We start from the raw sequence: 21096 nt of genomic DNA on the forward strand, positions 1-21096 counted from the left end.
TGAACCGGTTGTTATATATGTTAGAAGGGAGAGGGGGATTTGATGGAATAGTTGATTGTATTGCTTGAGCCTCGTGGGCATATATATATAGGAGTACAATGATCGTCTTAGAGTACAAGACAAGGCAGGACCAAATCCTAGCCTATCCTATACTTCCTAATAATCATATACTCAACATCCGCCCACAATCACAACGATAGCGACGCATAAGGTGAGACTGAAGAAGAATCCAAAGGTAAGCCGACAGACACCCCCCACAGTCGTAACGATCGACGCATCTCGGAAGTCGTGGCTGGAGTGGCAACCGACGAGGTTGCTCAAGCAAGGCAGTAGCCCCTTCAGGCCGTAGCGCAGCGGCCCGCGGTCCACTCTGCCGTCACTGCGTGTCGACCTCCCGTGGTATGCGCCGCACCGTCTTCCTCGGCGCGGGAATGCCACCGTCCGCGCCGGTCTTCGTCACGCTGTCGGGTTCCTCGCCTACTTCGAGCACCGCCGCTGCACTCCTAACCAAGCCTCCGCTGCTGCCACAGCTATTCTTCGGCCGCCGCCGCCGTCGTCCGTCCACCCCCTTCATCTTCGTCCAGCACCAGCCCGTCGTCAGCGTCGCCGTCATCTACCCCGACCACTTCGTCTACTCCGACCACCGTTGGTGACATCGGCCCCGCCCCGATGGACGCTGCAATCGTCATCGAGTTCTTCTCTACTGGCCCCTCCGACTTCTCCGACATGGCGTGCAGGTCCCCGTCTATGCATGTCTGGTGCTGGCAACACCGATGCGTGCCTTCATCCACGATATGTCCCCGGGCTTCGTCTTTATCCGTCTACACATGCACGGTGCTTGCAACACCGATGCGATGATGGTCGGCAGGGCGGTCGTACAAGCGCGGTGTAGATTGACGGGCCGGCGCGCGCGGGACGGCTGTGATGGGCCACCGCATGGCGTGAGGCCGCCGAGTCGGGGTGATGCAGGAGTCCTGGTCAGAGCAGGGCGGTGACAGCCGGCGTAGATCGACGGGCAAGCCGACGCGCGAACGGCGGATGAATACACCTCTCAACTTAGTTTTCAACTTTCTTGAACAGAGGTTTCTGTCCTGCCAAGGTATCCGTACTTGTTGCGGTATGCTCCAATCTCCTACAAGGTTGTGACCAACCATGGCAAAAAAAGGGTGCTCATTTCTCCTCTAAGTGGAGTAGGAATCATCGGTGGGCATGTCAACTGCATTTCTCCTCAAATAAATGTAAAACATAGCTTATGGAACCTATTAAATTTCCAGCAAGTCACACATGTTGATGTTGTCATGCATTCTTCATGTGAAGAGTAAGTGTATTCCTTCCTCAAGTAAAAAATAGTAGCAAGTCAGTAGGCTTTATGCCTTCTTTGGTTCATAGGATAGGAATTTTATAGGAATAGGAAAGTCATAGGAAGTGAGATGACATGCATGTCAATTCTTCTTATAGAGAAAGAGATGCCATTTGGTGCATAGAATAGGATTTTTTTTTCCATTGAGTCTAGGCTAATATTTTTTTTTTCCTCCAAAACGTGAAGGATTGATTCATATCCTACATAGGAATAGGAATCCATTCCTACAAACCAAAGGGCTTCAAAGGAATTTTTCCTTTGCAAATTCTATCCTAAAGAATTCCTACAAACCAAAGGAGGCCTTAGCTTTAATTGGAAGCATGTGGTCATGGACTTAGTAGTGGACTATGAGATGTTGGAGTGAAACAAACAAGACATGCGTGTCCTATATGAGTTGTGTGAAAGAGTTGATCCATATACTGCCCTGGATGTCCTCGCCCTAGCGGTCATCAAGCAGCACAGCTGCCACCGCCGCCACAAGCAACAAGCATTCGCCGGTAAAAGTGGTTCATCTGTGTAGAATTTGTACCACTTTCCTAGATAGAATGATGTGTCCTTGTGTTCTCCCTTAAAAAAGAACTGACTTTGTGTTGCTTTTTTCTCTAAGTATGGAAGAATATTGTAATTCTGAATAATTCTTTTGTGTTTATTGAATAAGAGTGGAAGCCTTAATTCCTTTCATATTTATTCCTAAAAAATATGCTTTCTTCCTTTTGTTTTGAATTGCTCATTTATTTATTTATTTATTTATTATTTGGTTATCCTTAAAGATGGGGAATGGGATTTAATATTCATAAACATGGCAAGCACAAACTATTTTGGTTTTTAGAATAACAAAACCACCAATTCTCGAGGCATTGTAAAATAAAAGGGATTCATGCTGACATACCAGAAATTGGCGTGTCTATCAGAATGCCTTCCATGAAATTTTAGACGTGTTCATTCTTTTTTTTTTAGAACGACGACGTGTTCATCCATGCCAATGTGAAATGTGGCAAAATACATTGGTTAAATTTATATGTAATTTTACGTCAAACGTCGTTAGCGGAACACTACCGGTCGACGCCAGTGCTAGATATCCATTGTATAAACTGTGAAACAACTAATGTGATGTGCACTACACGAGCATCTATCTATGTGTATTTTTAGGAATGTGTACACTACGTGGGCTGTGGAGCTTCCACTATCCACCTACCTGTGCCATGTACGTTCGTATTGCAAATATGCTAACAGTAGCTTAGCTAACACGGTATGAACATTGGGTAGAAGAAATAATGCTCAACGAATTGGAGAACGGTTTCAAGCGTTAAGGGAAGGAGGCATAGTTCCGGGACTGTATTTTTCAGGTACACATGGCCAGGCAAATCTTTGGAGGTACTTAGAAAACAATATGAACATTTACAGTAACAAATTTATATATTGTGAAAATATATGCAATAATGAATCCAATTGTACTAACTTGGTGGTGTATATGTTAATATAATTTTCTACAATCTTGTTGGAAGTATATAAAGTTTGACTTTTAGACAAACCTAATGTGCGGATTAAATAAAAACGGAAGTACTACCGCTGAAGGAAAATGCCATCATTTAGCCAGCTGCATCATTACACTTGGAATTTCTAGGCCTAATCTTGCAATGGTCGCCTGGCCTTTAAAATAAGGGTACCTTAACAACAAACCCACAGAGCTTAACAAAAACATAAACTGTGCAGGACACACCTCAATTCCCAGTTTGGAAGAGATGGTTTCATTTGGACCCACGTTTCCCAAATGTTCATGTTGAGATAATAAAACAACAAATGTTGGATGTACATTTATACGGAAACAGCGGGAGGTGAAGTTTTATCATGTTTTCTCAAGCCAAGAAAAGATTTGAATACAATCCTCAGCTCGGTGTTCAGCTTTCTTGAGCGGTCTCGGTCTTCCCGAGGTGCTCATACTGGCTGCAGTCTGCTCCTATGTCCTTCAAGGCTGTGATCAACCTTGGCAAGATTTTGCCCAATGCAAGTTTGAAGCCCATGGAGCAAGAGTACTCCTTGTTAGTATCAGTGGGGCAGGCATCGTCATTCAGCGTGCCGACCACAGCTCCTTGCAAGTAGGCCTCACAAGCTTTGAGAATGTAGTCGCCGCGCTTGCAGAAGTGACTTTTCACAAAATCCTCGAAATTCTGCAGCAACAGTACATGTAACAATCAGAACATCAAAGGATTAAATCAAGTTTTGGCAAAGGTTCTCGATGGTATTGCAATTAAGATAGAAAAACGTCATGAGATGTGATTATATGCCTACATGTGAGAACTAGGCTGTAATGGAGTTAAATTTTAAATCAAAAGGTTGCCATGAAGCAAGACTCTGCTGATGCAGGTGATGGTTCGGGTTTTATATCAACTAAAAACAGAACCTCAGTAATTAAAACCTTAGGAACATTATGGTACTCACAATAATCATGAAAAATACTAGTCTTGCTATTAAGAAAAGATAAATGTATATTGGCTCATGACAGAGAAGTAGAAAGGTTTAACATGGTGCTAAGAAAATGTAGTCTTGTTACTAAGAAAAGATTACCCCGGCTGAATTATTAACTACTTAATGACAGTATGACACCAATGCAATGGTTGTCAAGAGGGGGAGGGGGGTGTATTACCATAGGAGGCCGCCTCAAGATATACAACATGGATTTCACGCTTAGCAGATATGTGTTTTCGTTGTATGGCAGTGCATTCTTCTCCCCTTCAACAGTACCGACTTGCTTCTCATATCCAGCTTCATTGAAATAGGGCTTTTCATTGAGAACTAGTCCCTGAAGTGAGACTAGTACTTGGAGAATACTAGATGAGGATGGATCCCATACTTCATTCCCTCTGCCAGTCCAAGTATTTAAGAGGCTTAAACAAACCTTCCCATCCACATAAAGGTTTGGATTTACACGCAAGCCGCCAGAATGATAGTATGCCGACTACAGATTTGGTAACAGATGTTAGAGATTGGAAAGTTGAAGGCAGTATCATCAAGCTCCATGGGCTCACTTAAAACGTAAACTGAAAGCAGCTGCGGTAACAAAAATAGTTTAATTGTGGTAATTACCGGAGGAGCTTGTGGAAACTCAGGTGGAAGGTAGAAGTCAAAGAAGAACAGACCATCTTGGTATGGTGTGCCACTTGCTCCAATAATCACAGCTCTCATGAGATCCATACGATCCTCAAATACCCTGACATAAATATAATCTACAATTGCAGTAAAAAGAATTATCAGAAAACCATAAAATACTTGTATAAACTCTTTTTATGGTTCAACCGTGGTACCAGATGAAGACAAAACAGACCTGGTAGATTCTTCTCAAGTATGCCCCATTCTTGCTGAACTTTTTTGACCCACTTTCTTCCACCGGTACCCTGGAACATTGTTTGGCTATTTGTAAGCAAGAGAAGAAATACTAACAAAATATTACAGCAGAAACAAACTTACCAAAAAAAAAAGAATGCCCTTAAAAACAAATGTTTGTTCAAGATGCGACACAAAAGCGTAACACATGTATGGATGTGACACAAAAGAACTTACATGTGCTATGTTTTCAAGGTAGTGATGGTCCGGAGGGCACTGCAGAACATCAAAGTGTTTCAAGCAATCAGAATCTGCAGGCTCGTCAGCCATAACTACATCTACGGACTTCTCAGCATTAGAGTCATTTGTTGTCACAGTGGTGCTCTCCGATGCTGCCATGCGGTTCTCATCCTCGTTTTTATCAATGTCATCACCAGATTCTGAAACCTCGTTAGACTGCTGAGATTCAACTTCATCCATAGCATCTGAGTTTGACCCATCTAAATGCTTTTTACCTCGGGCGAAGATCTCACTCGCCAGTCGCGTAACAAAGCCAAAAGCAACAGAGAGTGGACCACTTCCAACAGAAGTTTCATCTTGGGAATTGAATGACCCATTTTCCATTTCAATGCTATTCTGGACTGCATTTTGCAGATCATCCTGAAACAGAAAGCAGCAATCAATAAAGGGAACAAAAAGAAGGTAAAAGGTGCTACGGAGAGGAATGACTGGACCCAAAAAAATGGCATCCTAGCAGCAGATAATACATTTGCAGGATCATCAGGCAAGTCCATTTCATTGTCATCAACTGTCTCCCAGCTACCAGCATCGGAAGGAGCTCCATCATCTATTGAGCCACCGTCATCTTCTCGGCCAACAACATATATCTCATGAGGCCCAACCTGAAATAACAATACGAGACCATTAGCAAAATATGCAGGTCATGAATGGAGCAGGTTAGCTTTCTGCAAGTCTCTGGTAAAACGGTAAGAGGAATATGATTACAAAAGGTTAAGCTGGACAATCCTCAGTGGAAGGGCGTGGCAAAAGTTAAAAATCAAACTAGTCAGCAGCTGATATGTGATAACAATAAACTCCTAATGGTGGTTCTTTCACATAAATAATGGCACTTCCTGCGTCAAGAGCACAGATGTAATACCTTTGACACCGACCCATCACCCCAAGTGACTTCAATCTCACCATCTTGGAAGCCCACTATATTTCCAACCCATGAGAGGTGGGTAACTTCTGAACTAGACTCCTTCTGTGAAAGTTGTTCCTCTGCAGCAACATCAGGGGGCACTGCATTTGAAGCAGCCGATGCTTCTTCAGAATCTACATTCTTGTCCAGCTCCATCGTGTTTCCACCATTGGATGATTCCATAGGATGTGAAACAGATGGCAAGCGAACAACAACATCTCCATAGCAATAATCATAATCCGGGTGGCCGTCAAGTTCATATGCACTAACAACTTCAGTGCACTCAATTTCCCTAGGCTCCTCTGAGTGCAACGAAGACTTAAACCATGATACAGACACGGTCCGGTCCTTTGCATTAACACTTCTAACAAGACCCACACGCCTTGTTTCAGAAGGCTGGTCAACATCATCAGAGACCTTTTCCACAGCATACTGCTCTGGGAAGAATTCATGATCATTTGGAGTCTGGATCGGGATCAGAGACGTGGAACTTACTCCACATTCTTTTCTCCCATCTTGCCACAGTACATCAACCTTTGTATATGTATCTGCAATAAGCAGGGCACTTTCAAAGCTCTCATCTCTTCTTTTTGCTCTTTTATCCTTTCTGACAAAAACTTTTCTGATCTTCTTTCTGTAAGTAGCATGGTCATGCACTCCCTCCTTTGGAAGGGTTGATACACTAGTGCCAGATTCTGAATCTTTGGCTACGCATGTATTATCTCCATCTGACATATTTGATCGATCTGCAAGAGAATCACCATGTTTTTCCAGGGGATTTACATCTGTTTTAGTATTTTGAGCCTGTTCAGCCTGAACATCAACGGCAGATTCAGGAACATCAGCCTGCTCAGAATTGAGCTCTTTCATTTTTGAACACTCCATTAAAGTGTCATTGGCACATGATGATGTGTGTGGTTGAGGATGACACCATTCAGCCAATTGCCAGCTTGCATATGAAAAGCAAGACAGAAGAGTCAGATCCTTTGGGTTCTGCTCCTCAGGGGGGACAGAATCTTGATTTGTACCACAGTGTGCAGACGCAATCCAATAGACTATGACAGCAGCAGTTTCCACCTTTGTGACAGTAGCTTCAAGACGACTTGCTTTCCACATCCCATGAAGCCATCTGGATGTTTTGTACACAGATGAAGACACTGCCTTCACACGCTGTCCTGGATAAAAGGGGCAGGCTGTATCTGGGTGCATTGGCCCTGAGGCAAGCCTTAGGCGCATAGGATCTGCCCTTGAAACCTTGCAGACAGAACCATCATCAAACAACACACTAACATTATCAAACACTTCATCAACCCGACCAAGCCATAGCCCGGAGACAACATAATCACCCACATTAAATTCCCTGATGCGTCTCAAATCCTTTGCAGATACACCCTTAATCATCTCTCCATGAGCACCTTGCAAATCAACCACAAGACTGACATCCGCAACAAGCCCCATCTGACCAGTTGGATCTGAGGAAGAAGCAACCATATCCCCATGGAGGAAAGTTCTGTCAACAACCACCACACTGTCAATATCTTCCGTCATCTCTGTTCCATCGATCCATAACACCCTAACCTTGTTATCAGGCAGAGAGCTCTGACTGTCAACATCATCTCCATGACTTGCATTATTGGCATTATCACCGTCAGGACCAACATTTTCAGTTTTATGAGCGCTTTTACGCTCATTCTCCTCAGCATCAGATTCATCGTCAGTGATGCTACCTTCAGAATCATATTCGCCAGCTACTTCCATCACCAAACCACGGGCATCTTTGTTTGATTTCAAGCTGACGACATCTTCTCTGTAAACAAATACGTCTGCTACTTCTTCAGGCTCGCCAGCATCATCAGATGTCTCATTTTCCTGGTTCTTCTCAGCAATACATTCAGGGACATTTAGTAGGTTCTCCATGCTTGAAGGAAGCTATACAGGCAGATTCCCAGGAACTGTGAAGCCTTGCGTTTAACTGAAACACAGAGAACAAGCTCCAAGTTAACAACAGGAGGACAAAAGAAGTTGGTCGAAAACAACATTAGCAATTCAGACAACATGTTTAGCTCAATTAACATTAAACCAACAAAACAAATGCAGACTAGCACTTTTCTCTTAACTCTTAAGACTACAACGTCAAAAAAGACGCAAATAAAGGCACAACTAACTCATACTGAAAGAAGAACAAGATTTCACTAATCACAGGGGATAAGGATCCTCTGTTAGGGTAAGAAAATCCATGTGATGTGCAAATTTCTGGATCTAGCTATAGAAGGATTCAACTGAAACAGCAACAGAAAGAATTTGAATTTGTGTTGACTAACATGTTGAGTAATAAATAATATGGTACGTTATAATGGCATTGAATAAGCAAACCAGGAAAACAACACATTTGTCGGTGCATCCGAATGGCATATTTGTCGCTATGCGCAGTTTGTACACAATCTTTTTTTATTCGCCAACGCAATACATCACAAACTGCTATAAAGCAATGCGTGCGCTTGGTGCGAGCTCCTCGAGTTAGTAATGCCAGTAGCATATACAAAATATATATACCTTCAAGTATGGTTCAAAGGGAGCCCACTTAAACAGCAACTGGGTTCACCTGAAACAGCAACAGGGAGAATTTGAAATTAAGTGTGGACTAACATGTTGAGTAATAAATAATATGGTACATTAACATGGTATTGAATAAGGAAAACAGGAAAACGACACATTCGTCAGCGCATCCTAATGGCATATTTGTCGCTACGCGCACCTTACGCAATCTTTTTGATTTGCAAGCGCATTACATTACAAACTGCTCTAAAGCGAAATGTACACTTGGTGCAAGCTCCTCGAGGAAGTAATGCCAGTAGCATACACGAACTATATATACCCTAAAGTTTGGTATAACGGAAACCCACTTAAACAGCAACTGGATTCAACTGAAACAGCAACAGGGAGAACTTGAAATTAAGTATTGACTAACATGCCGAGTAATAAATAATATGGTATTGAATAAGGAAAACAGGAAAACAACACGTTCGTCATCGCATCCTAATGGCGCATTTGTCGCTACGCGCATCTTACGCAATCTTCTGATTCGCCGACGCATTACATTACGAAGTGCTACTAATTGAAGTGTACACTTGGCGCAAGCTCCTCAAGGAAGTAATGATAGTAGCATATACGAAATATATACCTTTAGGTTTCGTACAAAGGAAACCCACTTAAGCAGCAACTGGATTCACCTGAAACGGCAACGGGGAGGATTTGAAATTAAGTATTGACTAACACGCTGAGTAATAAATAATATGGCATATTAATATGGTACTGAATAAGGGAAACAGGAAAACGACATGTTAGTCAGCGCATCCGAATGTCATATTTGTCGCTACGCGCATCTTACGCAATCTTCTGATTCATCGACGCATTACATTACAAACTGCTATAAATTGAAGCGTACACTTGGCACAAGCTCCTCAAGGAAGTAATGCTAGTAGCATATACGAAATATATATACCTTCAGGTTTGGTACAAAGGAAACCCACTTAAGCAGCAACTGGATTCACCTGAAACGGCAGATTTGAAATTAAGTATTGACTGACATGCTTAGTAACAAATAATATGGCATATTAATATGGTACTGAATAAGGGAAACAGGAAAACGACACGTTCGTCGGCGCATCCGAATGTCATATTTCTCGCTACGCGCATCTTACGCAATCTTCTGATTCGCGCTGACGCATTACACTACAAATTGCTATAACTTGAAGTGTACACTTGGCGCAAACTCCTCATCAAGTAAGTAAATAACACTAGCACATTCGAAATCTATGCCGCCAAGTTCGGTACAGAGGAAGGATAGCCCACTTAATAAACTTCGACGAGGAATACTTCAGGGGTTGTGAGCACGCCACTCATACACCCCAGTCGTGCTGTTGGTGCTCTGCTACTATATATACTTATATATACTAACCTAATGTGATCTCTGTTTTTTTCTCAATCCAATCCTAGTAGGAGTATATATTTTTTAAATTCCCTGGACAGCGGAGCAGAAATCGCATGGCCTGTCCCCTCTACTTCTCATTGGAGTCTCGATTACCACGTCAACACGGAGAAAAACATCCCATAATAACCAGAGAAGGAGGCCGACTACGAGTCGAGTTCAACGGAATACGCCGGAACCGATGGCTGGCGTGGCGGGAGGACGCAACCGCCCTCCCTCTTCTGCGAACCAATCTAGAGACCACGGGGACCGGCCCGCCCGCCGATCGATCCATCCATCGGCGTCGACGGCCCAAATCCAGCAGCGCGCGACGCACGTCGCGAGCGAATCGGGGGCACGGGCGGTGGGGACGCGGGACGCCGGGCACGCGGGAGACGGCCCCGGAACCGGCGCCGCGGGATCAGGGGCGGAGAATCGAGGGCGTCGTGCGGGGAGGGGGCGGAGGTTTGGACGGGACGGGACGGGGCGGCGCTGACCTGGGGCGGAGCGGAGCGGACCGCCGGGCGCGGGATCGCGCGGCGGCGGCGGCGGCGGCGGCGATGCGGCGTCGCGCGCGAGCGTGCCCTAGGGTGGGGGGCGGGGTGTGGGCGATGGGTTGCGGGCGGAGTGGAGGATGTGGGGGGCGAGAGAGGGGTGAAGAGGCGAGGAGCGAGCGAGAGAGAGGCGCGGTTGGGGGCGGTGGGGAGGGGCAAAATGAGGGAGGCACGGTTGGGTTTCGGGCTGGGGTCGCGGTTGCGCACGCCACGATGAGGAGAACGGTTGGGCTCGCTCATAACACATACGCAAGCACTTGTATACACACACACGCATACACTCTTCTCTATAAACGCATACACGCACCCCCTACCCCGCTGTTTGAGCGGTTGCCGCTGTGCGCTTTCCTCACAAAAGTCCACGGCGACGCCAGCTTCTTTCTTTCTTTTCCTTGGATATATATTTCACATATTTTTCTCTCACACAATCTCTAGAAAGCTTCTTAAGTATTCCATACATTTCTCACGCAATGCATTTAGGGTTTTTTTAAAGGGACGCGGTTCGAAGGACTCCTCGTCCGGTTGGTCGTTCCCACAAGACGAAGTTTGTGGGAACCGGAGATTTATAAAGCTGCAGGATTCATTTCTCTTTCTGCAAAAGGAGTTGAAGGTTGAAATTTATACTCAAAGGTGGGGAGGGTGAAAAGCGGACAGTGGAGATGAAAACACGTAAACAAAAGTGTGGGATTTAGTTGGACATTTTAGATTTTTTTTCTTTAGATATGATGTGAGAGTCTTGATAGTAAGTTGAGTTTCATTTGCTTTCGGTGTGCTATCACATGTGGATATTTCTACTCGCGCCCTGCTTGCCTATGAATCATGGTTATCATGAAAAGCGGTGTGGCCATGTCTTGGATGAAACATGTTTAAAGGGACATAGTTTTAGTATTCTCGTTGAAGTATTTCGTAACATTTGTATTGGCCAATCTTTTAGATTTCATGGGAACTTATGAACGTTGTTTTGATGTGGTGTGTGCCATGGCATGTCGTTGTTGAGCGGCGCCGCTTACAGCACCCACATTGACATTAGCATATTCTTTTCCCTTTGGCTATTACTGATGTTTTCCGTCACAGTGTGGGGAAAACTCCCTCTTAAAAAAGATTGCAAGGAAAACTGAAGTCACTTAGTTCCTACATTTCATGTGTTTTTCTGAAAGTCTTGTCGATGCAAATTCAAGGCTGGACTTAAAGGTTTTGTTTTTCGCATAACATTGTCTATGCATGTTATTCCATCCCCTCCATCGTGGCGTTGTTTTGATGGATCATGGGTTTGTCACCCCGTTAAATATGGAGAGATGAACTTTGCCAAAGTCCGAGGTTAAAACTACTTTGGTTGAGGATTCAAGTTGGAAGTGGGGACTTTACTTTTTTCCAACAGGTGTTGATAGTGGAAACTGGGTCCGGCTCCCTGCTGGGAACCCTGCATGGATTTTCCTGCAGAGCCAACAAATGTGTGACGCGCGTCCTGGTAGGTCCCACCTCTGAAAATATATATATTTTTCGCATCTGCTGCTAGGACGCCGTCCATTGGTTGACCTCGCTTGCACGTCCATCGGCTTGTTGTCGTCCATTGGCTGACCTCGCTTGTGCGTCCATAGGCTTGTTGTCGTCCGTGTTGTTCTCCTCGAGCAGCACACTCCATTTTTCTGTTCCAACAATGGCAGCTAGAGCTGGTGCACCTTATCGTGCTAAAACTTGTGTGCGGGCCTTGTGGCGGAGGAGGCGAGAGAGAGCTGAAGAGACGAGGAGCGAGAGAGAGAGAGGAGACGGGGCGGAGGGGGGAAATGAGAGCGACATGGTTGAGGTTGCAGTTCTGCAGGCCATGATGATGGGACAGGTTGGAGTTGTGTTCCGCGTGCGGCTCGGCCTCACCTCTCTCTCTCTCTCTCTCTCTTTCTCTCTCTCTCTCTCTCTCTCTCTCTCTCTCTCTCTCTCTCGGTGGGACATGGCACGTGTAGTGCCAGGTCGCTGTTGAGTGATGCCGCTCACAACACCCACGGTGACTTTTGCTCCTTCTTCCTTTCCCTCGGCCAGTTGTACACACATTTTTCTCTCGCACAATATCTAAAAAGAACTTCTATATCAATGCATTTAGGGTTTCTCTTAAAGGAACGCGGTTCGAACGCCGGCGCTTGCATACACACGCGTTTGTGATTTATGTCCGTTTGAGTTTGAGTTTAGATGCAGGCTTTTCATTTCGTGCACGGATATTTATGTAAGTGTGTTCCTTCTATTGTTTGACGGATCTTGGGTTCCACGGGTGGTTAGTCGTTTGAAGAGACGAAGTTTGTGAAAGTTTTTTTTTTTGCATATGTTGTTGAATATTGAAAATTGTACTCAAAGGTAGGGAGTGGGTCAAAAAGTGGCCAATGGAGATGAAAACTGTAAACAAAAGTGTGGGATTTTGTTGGATATTTTGGATTTTTCTTTATGTTCGATGTGAGAGTCTTGAGAGTAGGTTGAGTTTCATTTGCTTCCGGTGTGCTCTCACATGTGGATATTTCCACTCGCGCCTTGCTTGCCTACAAGTCATAGTTATCATGAAAAACGACGTGGCCATGTCTTGGAAGGGACATAGTTTTATTCTCTTTAAAGTATTTTGTAACATTTGTATTATGCCAAACTTCTAAATTTCATTGGAACTTATGAACGTTGTTTTGGATGCGGTGTGTGCCATGTCATGTCGTTGTTGAGCGGCGTTGCTTACAGCACCCATGTGACATCAACATCTTTTCCTCCTTGGGTACTACCTTTCCCCCCTCACAATGTGTAGGGAAAACTCCATCTTAAAAAAACTGCCAAGGAAAACTGAAGTCACCGAGTTCCTACATAGATGTGTTTTTTGAAAGTCTTGTCGATGCAAATTCAGGGCTAGACTTAAAGTTTTTGTTTTCCGCATAACATTGTCTATGCATGTTATTCCACCTCCTTCGTCGTGACTTTGTTTTGACAGATCACGGGTTCGTCGTCCCGTTAAATATGGAGAGATGAACTTTGCCAAAGTTCGGGGTTAAACCTACTTTGGTTGAGGATTCAAGTTGGAAGTGAGGACTTTCCTTTTTCCCACAGTGTTGATAGTGGAAACCGGGTTCGGCTCCCTGCTCGGAACCCTGCACGGATTTCCCCGCAAGGCCAAGAAGTGTGACACGCGCCCTGATAGGTCCCACCTCTCAATATATATATATATATATATATATATATATATATATATATATATATATATATATATATATATATATATATATATATATATATACTGCTAGGCCGCCATCCATTGGTTGACCTCCCTTGCGTGTCCGTCGGCTTGTTGCCGTCCGTGCCCTTTTCCTCGAGCAGCACACTCCGTGTTTCCATTCCGACAATGGCACCTAGAGCTGGTGCGCCTTACCATACAAAACATTGTGCACGGGCATGAGTAGAGGGTGGTGAGATCGCCGAGGAGCACCGGCGACTGGCCGACGATCGAAGCCCCTCCTCCCCTCCGAGCGGGGCGAGCGTGCGACGAAACCCTCAACATCACACAATGACACAAAAGAGCCCCCTTTATCTGTAGAAGATGTCACAAGTTTGGTTGGAGCGTGTTCTTTGCTTGACGGAAGCAAAAAGGAACAACACCTGGGGCATATATATTCTCACCCCGTAGAAGGATCGTGAAAGCTGGCGGTCATCTATCTCATGCGTCCTCCAGCTGAACTTTGTGCCTTGCTTGGCGCCAATGCCATGTGTGTTCTCACACGACACGAGCAGATGGTTAAACGACAGCAGGATGCAGCTGGTTCACCACAAGTACACAGAGATTACCACCTTTTTTTTCTTCCCGGAGAGAATCTCTAGATGATGCAGCGTTGTTAAAGCAAAGCATAAATGAATCAAAAATCAAAAAAATTATCAGAGCCAGGTTTCGATCCTGGGACCTGTGGGTTATGGGCCCACCACGCTTCCGCTGCGCCACTCTGATTTGTCTGTGCTGTTGAAGCAATCCTGTCCTACTTAACGTCTGACGGCCAACGGCAAAAACATGTATTGACGCCCCAGGAAGAAAATCCTGACAGTAAAAATACTTTATTCCTCAAATAATGGCCATATCGTGCTTACAAGGAGGTGAGAAATAAAATCAGGGATTTCAGCATCCCCTGAACCATGCTTCAGAGATGCATTAGCAAAAAAGAAAACCTCGCTTTGTTGCAAGCCAAGACAAATTAAGCAGCAAACCAAAGTGACACACTCCTGACAGATGATTGATACCGATATGCAAGCGTACACGCGGACGGCGACGGCACGGCAAGCAGGGGCACAAGGCACATGTGTATGATCTCATGAAAACGCAAAGCACAAAAGTTGTCTCAGTTATTAACAACCAAACCACTCCGCTCCAGGGAGCACACAGGAAAAAAAAATGACACAACACACCATCACCCCCTGTATTCTCGGCACCTCACAAGACCAGACGATGCGTGGGAAGGAAACAATGGTAGTAGGGTTCTTCCTGGAGCACACGAACGAATCACATCACAGACAAAAGAAAAAAAAAACACAGGCTAGAAAGCGCCGCCACCGCGGCCTGCGGAAAACAGCGACCGACCATAGCGATGTTTATTTCGATAGGCGGCCATGCTAACTGATGAATGGGGATGAGCCTGAGCGCCTACTGCTGCGCCAGTTTCCAGACACGGACGCACGCGTCCTCGCCGGCGGTCACCAGAGTGTCGTTGTCGGAGAAGGAGATCCCGTGGACTCCGCCGAGGTGGGCTCCCTTGATGGTGATGCGGCTGGCCGCTGGCTTGTCTACGTCGTATATGATCGCGCAGGTGTCCAGCGACCCCGTGGCCACGAAACGGCTGTCGGGTGACCAGGCCAGGCAGTTTATCCGAGCTGTGTGGAACAGCATGTTCTTCAGCTTCACCTGTCGAAGGAAACAGTATTAGATGGCTGGCAAGTTCAGCTGGTAACAGTATTTTAGGTAAAGCAGTACTGGACATTCCTTGACTGAAATCCTATCCTTGCATCAAGTCTAGCATATATATTTCCAGTAACCTGATGGTTAACAAACCGTGTAAATGGTAGTAGTAGTAAGGTACTTCAGATTGCATTTACCATTTCAGAGTAGTCAAGAACACAGGGTTATGGTGATGAATTAAGAGATAATATCACATTATTTCACGAGCTTTATTTACCCCAAGAAATATCAACAGAGGCTTCTGTAAAAAGGCAAAACAAAGCAAGTCTCGAGTAATTTCTAGTTGAAAGCAGGTTCAATCACCCAAAAGACACTACAAGCTAGGTGCAAAATGGTATCCTCAGCACAGAGACGAAACGGTTAACCCTAGGTCAACTGACAGAAAGGGTATTTTCAGAACCAGGACAACAAATTGGGGTATATATGGAGCGAGAAATACTGCAAGGACGTATCCAGAAATGGACAACTTTTTGGGGACAAACAGGACTTTTTTCTAAATTTAAATGCCACATAGAGTGATGTCTAACAAGTTCTGACCTAATAACAGGAAGTCTAGCATCCACTATTTGGCAATTAGAAAATGTTAAAAGTTGACAGTACCTCTCTAGTTGCCCGATCCCATGCAACAGCTTCCCTGTTGGAATCAGCAGAACAAAACATGGAAACATCCGGCGAATAATGTATGGTAGTAATAGGACCCCGGTGTTTTTCAAGTACCGCTTCTTCTGTAACAGTATCACCACTGATGGAATAGATCCGCAGTTTCCCGTCTTGAGCACCAATGATAGCTTCAGTGCCATCAGGAGAAACAGCAGATGAAGTGATAGTGTAACTAACTTTTGTTGTGGAAGTGACGTTTGACTTGTTTAGCAATACGATCGCAGAATCTGTGGTAACCAGTGCAAATTCAGGTTGCTGAAGTGCAATGTTTAAAGCATTTGGCTGGCCCCCTACATCAGCTGACTCGGCGTCTCCACACTGATCTCCATTAACAGGAATTCTGAAGACCTGTTTTCAAGGAGGAAAACATAAGTTCATCATCATAACCGAGCCTAACCATTGTCCAAATAGAAAAGGCACTGAAAAGCTTAAACCCAGTAGACGATTTCATCAACTGATAAAATAATACTCCCTCTGTACACAAATGTAAGATATTCTGCAAAAACGTCTTACATTTATGTACAGAGGCAGTACTATACAAGCCATATACCAACAGAACAAGTCTGTGCATTATAAGTTTTTGGGCATCTCAGGATTCGGGAATAAAAACTATGCATGAAGGTAAAAACACAATCTTCATAGGCATTACTGAACTTGCATTTTCAATCTACCAATTCCCAAGTGACATGAAATTACAATCCCAGGGCAGGTTCAAATCCCCCCCCCCCCCCCCCAGACAGATCTATTACCAACAATGAGATACATATGTATTAGAAGCATATCACAACATTGCTGACCGAATATAGGCTTCAAATGCAAGACATGGTTCTTTTGGTAAGCCTATCATGTCCTTAGGCTAAGCATACAAACAATGATTATCACTCTGTTCTTAAACCTATGCATACCATTAAGAGAAAATATTCCCCAAAATACAAATTACATTTATCCTGACATATATTCTGATAACACTAAGCATATGGACCACCTTGGGTTCTCTTAGTTCTTACCTTGTTATCATACCCTGAAGTGATCAGCTCCTCTTCTGTGGCAACAAAGCATTTGATCTGGGTGTTGTTCTTACGAATCAACCTGCCACCATATCCGACACCCTGTATCCATTTTAGGATAACCCCATCATAGCTTGTAGATAGCATAGTTCTTGGGTTACTTTGAGGAAAAAGTGCCAGAGCACTAACAGTCTTCAAATGTCCTGCAAACGATACTGGCTCTTTGTCTGGATTGGTTGCGGAGAAGACATTAAATGTCCCACCAAGAGAGATTGTGACAAGATTATCATTCTGCCAGAGGCAGCCCACAAGCATGTCATCGACACCACCAATACCAGTACAAACCAAAGTTCTGTTCAATGTTCCACTTGCATCCTCATTGATATCCCATACTTTCGCAGTTTTATCAGCAGAAACTGTTAGAACCTAAAGGTACGAGCAACAAACAGAGTGACATTAGGATTAGACCTGAAGGTACGAGCAACAAAGATACCGCCATTAAGAATAGGTACACATATCAAACATAATTACTTAGAGCGAGACAAACTGATTGATGGATAGCAAAGATATATTGCTACCGCTGAAGCACTATGCTAGTTAAAAATTGGATTGGAGTTTCAGCTGTAGACAATGATGCATGCACATCCTAGGTACATGATATATAATTCCAGGATTTGAAGATATTCTACCAACAAACAACAATATAGATAGCACATGTTTTATGATTAATGGCATTATGTTATGTAAACTGAATCTGTGGTTGGCTCTGCAATCATGCCTAACAAAGGAACTCATCATTTCAACAATAGACCAAACCCAAAATTGATGGACCATAAACTGGAGACATTAAGTACGGATGATACAGTAAGTGATATCAGGGAGCAACTCATATCAAACTTACTTGTTTACTGTCAGGACTCCAGCTAACAGCATATATGCTCCCAGTGTGACTGCCTTCACTGGATAGCTCTCCAATCTTATCTCCAGTTTTGCCATCATATATTAAACCCTTCTTATCTGAACTCACAGTGATAAACTTGGTTCCATCAGGTGAATACCGGATACAGTTAACAAAGTTGGTGTGATCCCTGAAATTCAAAGAAACAGGAAGATGTGAAATATATGTGTAGGGGTGCATGACAGTAAATAAATTACAAGATGAAGCATCGGTTCATAAAAATTGACAAGCAAAAGAAGTATTTGTGAAATATGCAGCCAACATGATTCCTACATAGCCTGCGATGAGTGGAAATCATTACACCATGCACGTGAGGACTAGGGAGCAATATGGAGATTCTAAGTACTAAAAATCTCATTTATGTATATACAGAGACAAACAGAAGGTTAATACGTGAACACATAATGTGTATCAAGTATAAATATCTGATTTATGTGCAATAAACCAGAAAGCTAAAGCAAACAAACGTTGCGAGCCGAAAAACTATGAAAACACACTTTCCAGTCGGTGTTAAAGTAATGAAATATGAATGTCAGCAATCACAGCTGACCTTATGGAATGTTTGAATTTGAATGGTGGTCCTTCATAGTAGTTTGCCAGAAAATCTTCACCACATGTCACAATGCGGAATGGTCGGGTTGGCTTGAAATCGCAACTCAAAACTCTCTTTGAGTGCCCATCAAAGTCACCGACAGTGCTGCCAGAGTCCCACCTACGCATTTCAGAGAACTTAGCATAAGATTGCATACCAGGAGTGAAATAACACATAAGAGTTTCATGATAGGATGAACTTGAATGACCACCGCCTTCCATGATAACATATGGCTGGTATGCCCACATGATGCTAACAAAATGAGTACGATCACCATTCGTTACTGAGGTCAAACACAAAGAAAATGGCATGTCTGTTATTCTAATCAACATCTTCCGCCCAAAAAGAAGAGGGAAGAGGATATCCCCATTTCCTCCATCACAAGTCACCCCAATTACAGGAAGGGGGGAAATCCTCGCAGAATGCATTCCAGAATTGACTTCTTAGGGGCAGATCATGACAACAAATTATGTTACCTGCCTTATGATCATTGTAATTACAGGGGATCTATAACCCCAATGTCAATGGCACGTTATCCTTCTAATCTGCGACTCCACCATGTGATGTCTATCATAAATCACTCTCATATACTAGCATTAGCTAGATGTGCACATCCTAATTGACAGATCGATGATAAAAAAAATTGCGCAAGCCTAATCCCCAAATCCTTCCAGACCGAGATCGATGCGGAAGGGAAGAGAGCGGGCAGGTGCGCGCGCGCGATCCGCTTACATGAAGGCGCGGACGAGGGACTTGCCCTTGCCGTCCCCGGAGACGACGATGCGCATGCCGTCGGGGGACCATCGCAGGTCGTCGACGCGGCCGGTGATGGGGCGGAACTCGGCCTTGAGGGCGCGGTCGCCGTTGCGGCCCCAGACGCGGACGCAGCCGGAGGCGTCGGCGGAGGCGACCCACTCGCCGTTGGGGGAGAAGCGGGCGACGGTGGTCGGGTAGGCGTGCTCCGTGTAGGCCCAGGCGTCGAGCGGCGCGTCGAGGCGGCGGAAGATGACGCTGCGGCCGGAGCAGTAGGCGATGGTCTCCGTCTTGGCGTCCCCCGCCAGCAGGATCCCGCGCCCGCGCTCCGTCGCCGGCGAGCACGCGTACGTCTCCTGCAGCTGCGCCATTTTTGGGCTTGGTTGATTGATCTGGGAGGGAGGGAGGAGTGGGACGGGAGTGGACGGTGGTTATGCGGTTACGGAACGCGATGGGGCTCGTCTGGGTACGAATGCTTGGGTTCCGTAAGGATTTCTGCTATGCGGTTGACGTGTGGGGTCTGCCGTAGACGGGTCCACGGGTCAGTCAGAGCAAGGAATAGGTCGAGCCGGGGGAAGGATGATAAATTGGAGGTAACCGTATATCAACCAAGAGCATGTGTAATAAACACTAAACAAATAATCACGGTGAACTGAGTGTGCGTTGGAAGGGCATCGACCCTCAAATTACCCGGTAGTCTAGATACATCCGTATCTAGACAAATCTAAGACAAGTAATTCAGAACGGAGGGAGTACATGCTAGGAAGCTGGAGGTTGTGGATTTATGTTCAATTTGTGGCACTGAAAAAGAGGACACGTTTTATGCTTTGTGTTGATGTTCCAATGCCAGGAATCTTTGGCTTGCAATGGCTGATATTTGGCTATTCCCGATCTTAAAGACATGATGAACACGGGCCCGGAATGGCTTCTCCATGCCCTGTGCAAATTGCCTAATGAGCAGCGCCTGCACCTGGTTATGCTCTTATGGAGAATTTGGTATGTTCGGAATGAGGTAGTACATGATAAACCAGCACCGCCAGTTCAGGTTTCTGTACGCTTTCTTAGAAGCTATGTTCAGTCCATTTTGACAATCGCCAAAGAGCCAGAGAAAGACCCCTTGAAGGGAAAATCTGCTATGCTGGATTGTTCTTTTTCTGTTGCACCTGCGGCTACGTCTGAACTGGTAATTCCACCAGCTATGTGGCTGAGACCTGAAGAAGGACGATTGAAACTTAATACAGATGGCTCCTTTGTTTCGGCGGACGGTACTGCTGGCAGCGGCATGATCTTGCGTGATCACAACGGTAATATAGTCCTCAGTGCTTGTCATCATCTGTACCATCGCCTCAATGCTTTAGAGTCTGAACTTGCAGCCATCAGAGAGGGTCTGTCACTTGCTTTACAATGGAGCGAGCTACCTATAGACATTGAGTCCGATTGCTTGGAGGCTATCAATCTGTTGAAGAAGGGAGAAATGGATAGATCTGCGAACAGTTTCATGGTTCATGAAATCAAAATACTCATGGATCAACGAAATTCTTGTATTACTCACATTTATCGTAGTCAAAACAATGTAAGCCATTTGTTGGCATCTTTTGGTAAGACAAATTTTTGTGTGAGGTTCGTTTTAATTTTCAAATCATTTCGACACCTGAGCAGCTCTCAGCAAAAAAGACAAATTCGGGGTCTGTAAAATAGTTTACTGTTTATATACTGTTCTGATCCGATTTGTCTTTTTTGCTGAGAGCTACTCAGATGTTCAAATG

The 21096-nt window shown here is 44.7% G+C and overlaps 2 protein-coding genes across 6 annotated transcripts; both read right to left on the minus strand.

Moving 5' to 3' along the window:
• Positions 1–3066: 3066 nt before the first annotated feature.
• On the minus strand, positions 3067–10490 carry LOC123059976 (probable ubiquitin-conjugating enzyme E2 23). 5 transcript variants are annotated; one of them, XM_044482543.1, is made up of 12 exons: positions 10347–10490; positions 9385–9433; positions 9064–9112; positions 8436–8484; positions 5841–7854; positions 5449–5583; positions 5197–5341; positions 4919–5121; positions 4683–4752; positions 4445–4584; positions 4005–4316; positions 3067–3528 (listed from the first exon to the last, which is right to left on the minus strand). In XM_044482543.1, exons 5-12 carry the CDS (start codon positions 7797–7799, stop codon positions 3259–3261), a joined length of 3234 nt encoding a protein of 1077 aa, XP_044338478.1. In that variant the 5' UTR covers positions 7800–7854; positions 8436–8484; positions 9064–9112; positions 9385–9433; positions 10347–10490; the 3' UTR covers positions 3067–3258. The 5 variants fall into 5 exon arrangements, with proteins under 5 accessions (XP_044338478.1, XP_044338474.1, XP_044338475.1 ...); XM_044482539.1 differs by having other exon boundaries at positions 4919–5341; positions 10347–10489; XM_044482540.1 differs by lacking the exon at positions 9385–9433 and having other exon boundaries at positions 4919–5341; positions 10347–10484.
• Positions 10491–14691: 4201 nt separating this feature from the next.
• On the minus strand, positions 14692–19764 carry LOC123059978 (actin-interacting protein 1-2). The gene is made up of 6 exons (XM_044482544.1): positions 19310–19764; positions 18536–18697; positions 17929–18115; positions 17028–17453; positions 15961–16368; positions 14692–15306 (listed from the first exon to the last, which is right to left on the minus strand). The coding sequence occupies exons 1-6, from the start codon at positions 19699–19701 to the stop codon at positions 15049–15051; spliced, it is 1833 nt and encodes a 610-aa protein (XP_044338479.1). The 5' UTR covers positions 19702–19764; the 3' UTR covers positions 14692–15048.
• Between the last annotated feature and the right edge of the window lie 1332 nt (positions 19765–21096).

The sequence above is a fragment of the Triticum aestivum genome, chromosome 3A, assembly GCF_018294505.1.
Source record: "Triticum aestivum cultivar Chinese Spring chromosome 3A, IWGSC CS RefSeq v2.1, whole genome shotgun sequence".
NCBI lineage: Eukaryota > Viridiplantae > Streptophyta > Magnoliopsida > Poales > Poaceae > Triticum > Triticum aestivum.